This window comes from Buceros rhinoceros, unplaced genomic scaffold (assembly GCF_000710305.1).
Source record: "Buceros rhinoceros silvestris isolate BGI_N320 unplaced genomic scaffold, ASM71030v1 scaffold6077, whole genome shotgun sequence".
NCBI lineage: Eukaryota > Metazoa > Chordata > Aves > Bucerotiformes > Bucerotidae > Buceros > Buceros rhinoceros.
Window position 1 is genome coordinate 135,856 of NW_010422741.1, and position 12,152 is coordinate 148,007.

Below are 12,152 nucleotides of genomic sequence, written 5' to 3' on the forward strand. Positions count from 1 at the left end.
TAATGCATCTCAGCAAGTTCAGCTATGATTTGGTCAGTATTTCTCATTTGGCTTAATGGAACATGATGGATAGCCAAACGAGAGGCAGTCTTTCTTAAATGCCCTGAGTCAAGCAAGTATCAGAATATAAAAGAGCAAAATGCTTCAACAGAACAGGCCATTTCAACAAAGCACACACCTCTTCACACAAACGCAAGTGCTGTAGGAAGCAGTAATGACCTTTATATAGGTTACATGGAATTTTGTTTCAGAACTCTTCTACCAATTCCCTCAAGACAAAATATGAAAATACTTTAAAAAACAAAATGAAATCTTACGACTTGAAATGCAGTAAGCGAGCCTGCAGTTGATCCTCCTGAACAGTTGCTTGTTGATTGGCCACAGTATAAGTGTAAAAAGTTGAATGAAGTTAATGATCAGTCCTGACACTATAAATATGTAGCAGATCAGAAGGTGGCAAATGAATTGAGACTTCAGAAAGCCAACGATGTCCATGATTTGCTGAGAAAGCAAGAGGGTACCTTCAGACCCAAAATTCAGAGGACAACCTGCAAAACCAAATAGTATTAGCGGTTACAGAGTGCATTTATTTCTATAAACAGAGTGTTAACACAGACTTCCCATTTTACACTTCAATACACTAAAATGAAAGTTAATTCTATTGTAGAAAAACACCATATGACATATATATTTGCAAAAATAAGCATGCAAAAAGATTACCATATTTCTCAACCAATTTACATTTGTCTTTGGAAACAAATTTTCTCATTTCACTCCTAATTCTGCAAAACCCACAAGCATATGACTCCATTCCATGGATTACAATACTTCTCTATCAGGTCTTCACTGATAAAAATATGAGCAAAATGATTCATTTATTTTGATTTGAATTGTCTGTACTTCATAAGACTTAAGACTGTGGCTGGTGCTATCTTCAGGAGCAGCTCCAAATTAAACACAAGCTTCAGAGCTTTGTTAGAAGTTGTCCCCTCCTCTGCAGGCTATGCCGGCCATGCTCCCAAACAAGAAGTAGCAGCAGCCCCTTAATTCTAGCCGTATGGGCTCGTTCCCTTGTCACATTCAAATACCAGTTGATTTTGGCAAGAGAATAAAAGCTTGGTAATGCACAATACACAATTTGTTCAATTATTCCTTGACACTGTAATTCTGTCAGTTATACTCCATAGGCCCAGAAAAGAAACATCAATAACAGTACTAACTCATGACTCAGCAGCGTTTCCAGAAAAAAACAACTCCTAAGTTACTTAAGAAATGTTTGTTTAAATTTGGAAAGGACCAGTCCAACCTTAGCAGCTGAGCATTCAGAGAAGTATCCTCTCCAAGTATTCTGGCCTACCAAGTACCACACTGACTTTCCCCCACCATTACTACCACCAACTCTAGTCTCATGTATTAGGAGAAAAAAAATGAAGACATGATCTCTCAGCAAACAACAGCCTAGTATTTTGAATACAGTTCAGAAGGAGGTGCTGCCATCTTGTTCCATTCCTGTGCTGTTTCTCTCTCCAAGGTGCAAGAGAGCTGGCTCTAAATGAGCCAGTCACAGGCAATAATGAAACGGCAGCTGTCAGCATCCTGGGGAATTAACTGATGAAAAAAGTCTTTATGCCTATCTTTTGAGTTTATGTGAGGCATTGAGTCTAGATTGGTGTCCTGAAACATTTGTTTTACTGCCCTTGCTGATGATGCTTACCACAGCAGAGCACGCACAAGACTTGCTGCAAAGCAATCAGAAGTTATTCAGCCAGGTCTTCAACTACAAGGAAGATATAGAAAAATTTAAAAAAGAGAATCTGTATTGTTGTCCAATTTATATAAAGAATTTATGGCAGTCCCAAGCCTATTACTAGCACACAAAATGTGCCCTTTGATACACAGAATTTCTTCCCTCTCGCTTCCTGTACTATTCCGTACCAAAGCAGAGACGGTCTGCTGCTCAGAATTGGTGGAACAGACCTCTGTTTGTTGTAGTAACTACAGCCATGATAACTGCAAAGAGCTTTTCAAGCTTTAACCAACCATTCTCTTAAAGGTACATTTCTGAGAGTGGCAGACCATTTATTAGCATGGGCTTTGAACAAAACCTTTGTTTTTATGGAAGGCTAAGTACGATGAGAAACATGGTCTAGTAGGGGCCAACTGCAATGATTCATGGCTAGACTTGCCATCGCACACCCTAAGGAGAGCCAAACATTTAAAAAAAAAAGTAAGCCCAAGTTTTTAATAGGTGTGCAGTAAAAGATAAAAGATTTCACTTCCCTAATTCAGACTACTGTACTTCACCAAGTAGCAGGATTAGATCACTTCTTTAAAACAGTCAGAGTCAAAGCAACCAGTTACTTACAAGTGCATGGTTTAAAAGACTGTGTGGTGCCTGAAACCCCAGTGATGGGGTTTATCCTACTGTCCTTGTCTAAAATTGATCAAAAGTTTTTTGTGCTAGCTGGGCTGTTTATTTCCATCCCACAGAATCACCCTAACCTAATGTAATTCCCAGAGATCAGTAAGAGACTGGATAAAAAAAACCCCCTCATACATAAAATAAAATTAAAGCACCATATCTACTTACAGTGGAGATCTAAAAATTCACTATTTGATATAACCAACAAAAATCCACTGTAGCAAGCATTTGATTGACAGACTTTCTGACAAGGAAGAATCCACCAGAACATTAGTTCCCCAATTTGGGGTTTTTTTAACTGTAATTTTATTCAAACTGCCTTAAAATGTTGAGTTTATGTTCATCATTTCCTTCATACTTACTCTTTAAAACAAAACTTTACAGAAATAACAAAGATGAGATGACCCTGATAAAAAAAATTACTGTCTTTGAATTTTATAAAGCCACAATGGAATGTTTGAAAGTAATTTAGCCCTTGCTTTCGTTTCAGTTATCAAATTTCAATCCTGTAAATCTTCTAAGACATGTTTTAAAGGCAAACTAAATCTACTTAAGCAGTACTCCTGAAATGTATCTAATATAACTTGCTTATAAAAGGAACACAAAATTAAGAGCCACTGCTTAAATTTTGCTTTTCTGAAAAGTAGGGAGACTAGAGAGATTAATTTTTTCTTTGATTAAATGCAACCTTTCTTCCCTAAGAAATCTGCAATCCAAACATTGCATACAGAGTGCTAGCTAAGCGTTCTGTTTCACAGGCATAAGCCTGCATAAGCATAAGGCATATTTTTTAAATATGATACTTTTTGGACTGTTTTCATTACCCAAACTCCAAGAAATACAGCTTACTCTTGGTACAAGCAACAGAAAAGTAGAAATTAATTTTCAAGGATCAATTCTGAGTTTATGAAAGATATCTAGAAAGTTGCTTTTTAAGAGTTCAGAGGAACTTGCTCTTTGTCTTACTGAAGTTCCTCATGGGTAACATCAATGTAACACCAGCTTGAGTGATAAAGGAATCAGGTCTTTTAATTCTTAATCCACAATGCTGGTTTAATAAATTACACTGATTTCCTTATAGATAACGACTGAAAATCACAGCAACCTTTGAAAACAAAAGGGCCAATCAATGCACTTTCTCAGAAGCTATTAAGATTGGAGAGCTGCCAAGAAGCTCTCTTCTGTCAAACACCCCTTAAAACAAATTAGGAGCAAATGGACTGCCAGAGCATCAAAACCGGATAGGGACATCCTTTAATAACAGTTTTCCTTTGGATATAAAACAAAAGACTCAAACCTCAAATGTTTGTCTAGGGAGCAAGTCAACAAGCATCTATTCATGTGACTAAGAGATCACAGGATCAGGTTTAAAAGCAAATTCCACGACTATTCTTTCTACCTCTTTTCCTTCTAAGTTTCATTCTTCGGCAAGATCCACTGTGTTTCTACTTCAACTACTCTCAGCACTCCCTTCTGCTCTAGAATAATTGACCAGGTGGACACAGAGTGACATGCAAAGAGAATACCTCTCTTCCAACAGAGGCTAGTGCCAAGAATACAATTTCGTGTTTCGAAGTCTGGAAGAGTTTCAGGACTACTACAGAACTCATAAAAAACACACAAATGTTTGCACTTTTACAAAAAGCACAAGACTGAAGGAAAGAACTGTCACCCACCTTGTCCAAAGTATATTTAGTAAATAAGAGTCCTTGGATTGTGGAAAGCAACATGGTTACCAATTTGACAGCATCAAAACTAAACTAATATTATCCATACTTACAAATAGAGGCAAGACAGCACTACACACGCTTGTTTCCAGAACCGCAAGTTTCAAGCCTATGCAAAGGTTTTCACTTAGTCTACTCTTCAATAAAGTCCTTAAATGCTTTGCTGAAAGTTAAGAACAACCAAGCATATGATGATGGTACTATTCTTGCACTTTTTCATTGAAACCAGATTCTTAGATTTTACTGAGTCCAAGACTATGAAAATATGCTTCAGGTCAGATTACGGCAGTTTCAGTAGTGCCTGTTAAGTGAAGTTCATTTGTCATCAGAACAGCACAGACAGCAGCACTGTAATCCATATCAGAGTCCATTTTAACAATGTTTCTGTACATGAAATACATATGCAAGGCAAGGTACAGGAAGCCCTTGTGCTCTTCTCTTTCTCTGAGTGAGTATTGAAAGTTAGCAAAAGTGAGGTTGTGTCCATGTAGGTATTCACCTTTAAGGAGAATATATCTAAACCTGCCATGCACAAAAAAAAAAAACAACCAAAAAAAACTCGGGAGGAAGAATTACCCATCTATTGGCCTCATGTTCAATTAGGGTTTGAACTAGTTCCCACCTTCCCCAAAGGCAACTACTCATGCATTAGCTCCTGTGTTGGGTTTACAGGGCAAGGTTTTGGCAGTTGACAGGCTGCAGAGATGGCTTCTCTGAGAAGATGCCAGCAGTTGCCTCCTACATCAGAGACAGTTCCAGAAGGGACTTAACACTGGCCAAAGCTGAACCCACCAAGACCACTGGTGGCACCTCTGTGATAATATATTTAAGAAATGGTTAAAAATGCTGCTGTGAGTGAGGTTTGAGAAAAACATGAGAGAAAAAGCCCAGCAGACACCAAGGTCACTGAAGAAGGAGGGGAAGGAGGTGCTCCAGCCACTGAAGTGGATACTCTCCTGCAGCCTGTAGTAAAGACCATGGTGAAACAGGTTGTCCCACTGCAGCCCATGGAGGACCATGGTGGAATAGATATCTACCCTCCAGTCTGTGGAGGATCACACGGTGCCCTAACGGAAGCTGAAGCCCATGGATGAGAGACCACTCAGAAGGAGGTTTTTCTGTCAGGAGCTGCAGCCCATGGCTTGGGTCCCACCCAAGCTGGAGCAATCTGTTCCTAAAGCACCATACCCTGGAGGGGGATCCCAACAGGAGCAAGAGAACAATGTGAGGAAGGAGGAGGTGCAGAAAGGAATTGTTATGCACTGACTGCAACCCATATCCCCCATTCCCCTGTGCTGTTCAAGGTGTGGTGGAGGCAGGGAGGTAGAAAGCTTAGAAGACCTAGAAAGAAGGGGCTTTGGGGGAAGGTGGTTTTAGTTTTATTTCTGTTTTTTACTGCCCTACTCTATTATCAATGGGCAATAAATTAAATTAATCTTCCCCAAGGGGAGTCTGTTTTGTCCATGAGGGTAACTGTTGAGTGATACCTCTGTCCTTATCTCAACCCATGAGCTTTTTAATCTTATTTTCTTCCCCTATCCTGCTGAGGAAGGGGATTGCGGGAGCAGTATGATGTGCACCTATCAGCCAGCCAAGGTCAACCCACCACACCTCTTCAGAAACCACCCAAATCAGGGAAGAATTTGAGCATATCTTAAGACTTCCCCCAAAGTCAAGAGAGTTTAAAAATGGGTTTAGGTTTTTCCAAGTAGCTTAGCATTCCTGAACTCCATATTTTGTAACACATACCACTACAAAGGAGAGATCAACCAGTCTGGCTGTTTCGAAGGATGACAATGAATACCACCTCCCAGCAAGTTCTAGGATTTCCAATTTACAGACTTGCTATAAGTGATTTCTTAACTTATTTTCTATTAAGCACAGAAATAATTAGCATAACAGTATCAACTGAAGAAATCAAAGCAACCACAATTTTTTTAAAAGAGTTACCATGTCACAACGCTTTCCCCTTTCATTTTTTATTTTATTCCTGCTTTAATCTAATGTAGAGCAAGACAGCTACGCAAACTCTGCATGCAGGGGACACAAGTCCTCTATCTTGTATGCATACTCTCTGCTGGTAAAACGCACGGCATAGCTGCTGCTAGCCCTGACAGCCTCGATGCTTTTCTCCACACTACATAGGAAAGAAAGAGTTGATAGAGCGAGGCAAGAGAGATGACAGCAGCCTAGGAGAGGCTGCATAGTCTGGGAAGGATCAGGAAAGCTGGGGAGCTGCTGCCCAAGTTCCAGTGAGAAACAGTTCAGTCTTGCTTCTTCTTCAATGCAATACTCAGAGAGGAGGGAGCTGAACAAGGAAGCCATAGGGAGCTGGGTTTAAACACAAGGCAACACAGAATTCCTTGGAGATGCAGTGTTAAAGACTACAAGGCTTGTTGCTGAGGGAGGCATTTATTTGAAGAGGGTAAACTCACTGAAGTTAATCACTTCTGTTTCAAGCTCCTAGAGAGATCCTCAAAAAAGTCAGAGTGAAGCATAGCAGTTATCTTGGGTGCAGAACTCAAGTTCGCAAAAGTAGCAGTGGAAGGCAAGGTACTTCTTTCCAGCATGCCAAGTATTGCTCTTTGACTGTTTTCCGCCCAGGTTTTCTGTATTTTAATACACTCATAAGTATACATATTTTTTCAAAGCATGATTAACTGCAATTTGCTTGGTAAAAATAAAAGAGCAGTTGCATTAAGATATTTAAGACCTGGAGAAGTCTATCAGAGTTCAGCAACAGAGTTCAGTTACGGGGACCACAAATTCCCTCTGTTTCCTCTTTTACCATATCTGGGCCTATTAATCTCACAAGTTACTTGCGCTGCCAACAAGGTTAACATAACAAACACAAGTCAAATTTATTGACTGAGCAAGGGAGCAGGTCTCAACAGCACACAAAAGTTTACAAGAAAGGATACTGAGATTCTAAGCAGGATGTGGGCTTCACTGTCACACAAATACAAGAATCACAGAATCATATGATTGGAAGAGATCTTTAAGTAATCATTGAGCCCCATCGAGTCCACCCTGCACTGCCAGGGTCCCTAAACCATGTCCCTCAGCACCACATCCACATGGTTTTTAAACACGTCCAGGGATGGGGACTCCACCACCTCCCTGTGCAACCTGTGCCAATACTTAATGATGCTCTGTGTAAAGAAATTTTTCCCTATATCCAATATCTCTATATCCTGACACACCTTAAGGCCATTTCCTCTTGTCCTGTCATTTGTAACATGGGAGAAAGAGACCAACCCTCACCTCACTACAACCTCCTTTCAGGTAGTTGGAGAGAGTGATAAGGTCTCTTCTCCAGTTCCCTCAGCCACTCCTCATAAAACAAGTTCTCTAAGCCCTTCACTAGTTTTGTTGCCCTTCTCTGCTCCATTACCTTAATGTCCTTCTTGTAGGGAGGGGCCCAAAACTGGACACAATGTTCAAGGTGTGGCCCCACCAGTGCCAAGTACAGGGCGACAACCACTTTCCTACTCCTGCTGGCCACACTGTTTCTGATACAAGCCAGGATGCCATTGGCTTTCTTGGCCACCTGGGCACACTGCTGGCTCATGTTCACTCAGCTGTCAAACAACACCCCCAGGGCCTTTTCTGCTAGCCTCTCTTCCTCAAGGCTGTAACGTTGCAGGGTGTTGTTGTGACCCAAGTGCAGGACCTGGCACTCGGTCTTTTTGAATTTCATACAGCTGGCCTCAGCCCATGGATCCAGTCTGTCCAGATCCCTCTGTAAAGTCTCCTGACCTTCAGGCAGATCAACAGTACCTCCCAATTTAGTGTCATCTGCGACCTTGCAGAGGGTGCACTCAAGCCCCTCATCCATATCACTGATAAAGGTGTTAAAGAGAACAGGCCCCAACACTGAGCCCTGAGGAACACCGCTGGTGACCAGCCACCAGCTGGATTTAACTCCATTCACCAGCACTCTCTGGGCCCGGCCATCCAGCCAGTTTTTGATCCAGCAAAGCATACACCTATCCAAGCCATAGGCAGCCAATTTCTGCAGAAGAATGTTATGGGAAACAGTGTCAAAGGCCTTACTAAAGTCCAGGTAAACAACACCCACTAAACAGGTCACCTTGTCAAAGAAGCAGATCAGTTGCAGATAGAAGCAGGTTGGTCAAACAGGACCTGCCCTTCACAAATCCATGCTGACTGGGCCTCGTCGTCTGACTATCCTGTACATGCTGCATGATGACACTCAGGATGACCTGCTCTACGAGTTTCCCCAGCACTGAGGTCAGTCTGACAGGCCTGTAGTTCCCTGGGTCCTCCTTCCATCCTTTCTTGTAGATTGGCATCACATTTGCCATCCTCCAATTAGCTGGTACCTCCCCTGTTAGCCAGAACTGTTGGTAAATGATAGAAAGTGGCTCACATGTTTAGTTCAAAGCTTTAAATATTTAGTCTTCCTATTCTTACCTACAATGAGTTAGTTATAGACTACAAAAACATCACTTCCTAAGTCCAGTTCTGCAGCAGACAGCTTTCCTCACCACTAACACACATAAGCAGTTGTATCCAGGCAGAAAAGCTTCACATCCACTCAGCAGATTTAGTAGCACGAGTGAGTCCATTTCTATGCTCAAGATCAAACCCTTTATTGATGGAATTAGAAAACAGCATGGATTTCTGGTCAATTTTTCCCTGGATTTACCCATACCCTCATAAGAAAAGCTACAGCCATTTAGAAGATGCTACTGAAGAAAGTCTGGCAAGACCTGTCTTGCTGCCCCCATCTTACACATAGGGAACTCAAAGTAAAGCTCTTAGAGAGACTGTGACAGTTACACAGCAAATCCATGGCAGAGCCAAATCCAGAATCACAGCTTGCCAGCTCCCCAGGTTCTAGCTTTCAACACAAACTGGAACCTTCCACCCTCCTTTGTCTTCTTGCCCATGTTCAAGTTTCCCTTGCAAGAGCTTCTGACAGACCATATATAGACAGCAGAGAGGGAGTGGACACATCCCACAATGACCTTCAGTAGCACAGATGATGCAACAGGTATAAATGTAGGAGATGGTTCAAACCGGGATGTATGTGCTGATCTAATGAACTCTACTTTCCCTTCCTTTCTCCATTCCTTAAGAAATCCAAGTATTCAGCAACCTGGATGGCTTTGTGCTGGAAACTAGAAGTTACAACTTCAGTACCAAGCTGACATGACAGTATTGTGTGCACATGCACAAATGCACATCTCTCTCATTATTCCTACCAAGAAGGAATCAAAGGCTAGATGCTTCGGGGACAACAATCAGAAGATAAAAAATCATCAGTACTGGGAAAAAGATAATTTTCTTTCCTCAGTATGCTCCCATAAAATGACCTCTCTATATTTTCTGGAATTGTGATTTATATGTTAGTGATTTTGGGCAGCCTCTTTAAGCCTTTTCTTAGAAGTCTAATTCCTAAGTTGTGTGGTTTTTATGTTTTGTTTATTTAAGAAAACCAGAAAATGCAATAATGAATAATATAGAATTCGTGGCAGCAAAGATCTTAAAAGAAATAAATCTGGAAAGTGTCAGGGATAGGGCATAAATTGCTGAGCTGAGAAAAACATCATGGTGGCAGTACCACTGGTTTACAAGTGGGACTTCCATCACCTGACCGTGGGCTGGTAACAAATTTTCTACTGTCCCTAAAAAAACAGTATAAATACTTTTAATATGGTGTCTGTATTGGCTCCTGGAGACAACTACATTCTTCCACCCGGCAGATCTGAGCTCTGCTGACGACGCTGACACAGACATAGCAGAGACATGGGACAGACCACGTCTTCCATGCTTCCAAATCACAGGGATACAAGGGAACAGCACTGACCTTGTCTCTGAGGGGATCCAAAAGCTCCCAGTACAAATCACAAGACACTGTTAACAGTGTTGGAAAAGAAAAGTGCCATCCACCTGATTATGGCTTCAAGTGAGCTGTTAGGTTTTTTGATATTCTATGACAGTAAACTGCCTTCTCAGCTAAGCCATTTGCATATTGTTAATCAATATGAAATATCATTCATTAGTATGCTCTTTGAATACTAAGGAAATGTGAAACAGAAAAAGATTCGTAAGATTTTTTTTTAACCTCCAAACATTAATTTGGCTGTATTCTATCACAGGACACTGAAGAGCATGAAGTAGCTGAATTTCTCCTTTGTGAAAAATCACATCCCAAAATTGGAAATGACAATGCATACACAAGAGACACATCAAGACAGGAATACACAGCATTTTACTATTTATTCATTAAGTATTTTCTAATGCTTCTTTCTGTAGAAATGCTTCTTTCTGTAGAAAATATTTTAACCAAAGAATGAACGTGGCAGGGAAGCTTCAAGATTTGTTATTCAAAGAAAACTAACTCCTGCCTTAAAGAGGTAACACCCAATACTTAGAAAAACATATGTCTTACAGCTGAGATGTGGTTGGTACAGTTCCAAAAAATAAGACGCTGGCTTCAGTGAAAGGCTCAGCTACACCCACACAAAAAACAATGAGACAACCACATGCCAGGTAAAAATACAAATAAACACGGTGACTGCTTCACCCACATTTCAGCATTCTTATCCCACATCAGTTTTAACTCACCTCTGCCTCTAAGACACAAGTGTTCAGAACTGTTTTGCTACACCATGAACTCAGAATATGTTCAACCTCCTTATTCTCCCTGATCATCAGTCCCCTAACAGCCTGATTTAATTTGAGCACTTTGAAGAATACAAGTCTTTATCACTGGCACTGGATTTATCAAGTTCAATAATAAAGGGAGGTTTCATTTTGGACCCGATTCAAATCCTGTTGAAGCCAAAAGAAATCTCAACGAGCTTCAACAGTCCTTGTTTGGAAAACATTATCCCTCGAAACCAGCCAAATATGATATAACTAATCAATGAACCTCTATTCTCTGCACTTAAAGCCAGGGCTTGTCAAAACCACCTTAAACTTCCAGCAAATTCATTCAGAGACAGTGATTGATCCAAGAGCATTTACCTTACTGGATGGCAATCATGTAGATGGTTCAGTTCCTAAGCATTCTTGTAAGAATCCAGTAAAATTTCTATAAATTTTGCACTATATTAGGCATCAGGTACATCAACACCTACCTGGATTTTCTACAACATCTCTGCACAACTTCAGGTGCCTAAATATTTTTAGAAGCCTGTTTTTGAGCATTTGTCCTGCTACTTTCAAATACATTTGAGACAGTTTTACAAGGTGTGGCAGGTGCAGCCATCCTAAGGAGGACTTGACACAAACCAGGGCTTGCACCAAGCATAAACACCTGATAAAAATAGCTCAATCCCTCAGGGTTATTATTTTGGGTCCCTCAGGGACTAGACTCTGTTAGTCTGCCTTTGTTTTTACCTCCAACTAATTAAAATGACCACAGTTCACACTCAACCAGAATATAAAAGGAGCCCTGCAGGAGAACCGGTTTGAGTTGGTCCTCCTCAGAGAAGCAGGTTTTGCAATCGGGGAATCTCCCCTTGGATTGGGACACTGTCCACAGATACATCCTGGGACTGAGCCCTCACTCCCCCTTTTGTGAGTGATCACTTGGTTTGGGTATCCTTGAGTGGGAGATTTTCTCTTGCATGAGTGAGTGTATACACATTCTGGTTCTTCTTCCTTAAAGAGTATTCCTTGGTGTTTAGGAATTTGTTCTGTAGTAATACACTCCTGACATCTGAACTTGTAATTAATTTTGGTCTGTTGAAGAGTAGGCAATTCTGATTGTAATAAATCCACAATTTGCGAGTAGCTGCTGCTGCCTGTTTTGTGGGTGCCTCCATGACACAAGGCTTAAGTCCAGAAGGAAATTTTTGTCTGTCTTGGGTCAAACACAGTTTTTATGCACACTCTCAGAAGTACAGGCATAGACATGTAAAAACTAGGCAGAGACACAATGAAGGCTCAATGAACTTGGGAACAGCACTTTCCTAGTCACCCTTCTGCTTAATTATAACCCTACTGCACCCCTATCACTACTGGGC

At 41.0% G+C, this 12,152-nt stretch overlaps 1 protein-coding gene across 1 annotated transcript in view; it reads right to left on the reverse strand.

The window, feature by feature from the left end:
* AGPAT4 (1-acylglycerol-3-phosphate O-acyltransferase 4) overlaps positions 1 to 496 on the reverse strand; it is a 61,088-nt gene extending 60,592 nt beyond the window's left edge. The window contains exon 1 of the mRNA XM_010140159.1: positions 318 to 496. Within this exon, the coding sequence (XP_010138461.1) occupies positions 318 to 495 (178 nt within the window). The 5' untranslated portion in view covers position 496. The remainder of the gene's footprint in view (positions 1 to 317) is intronic.
* Between the last annotated feature and the right edge of the window lie 11,656 nt (positions 497 to 12,152).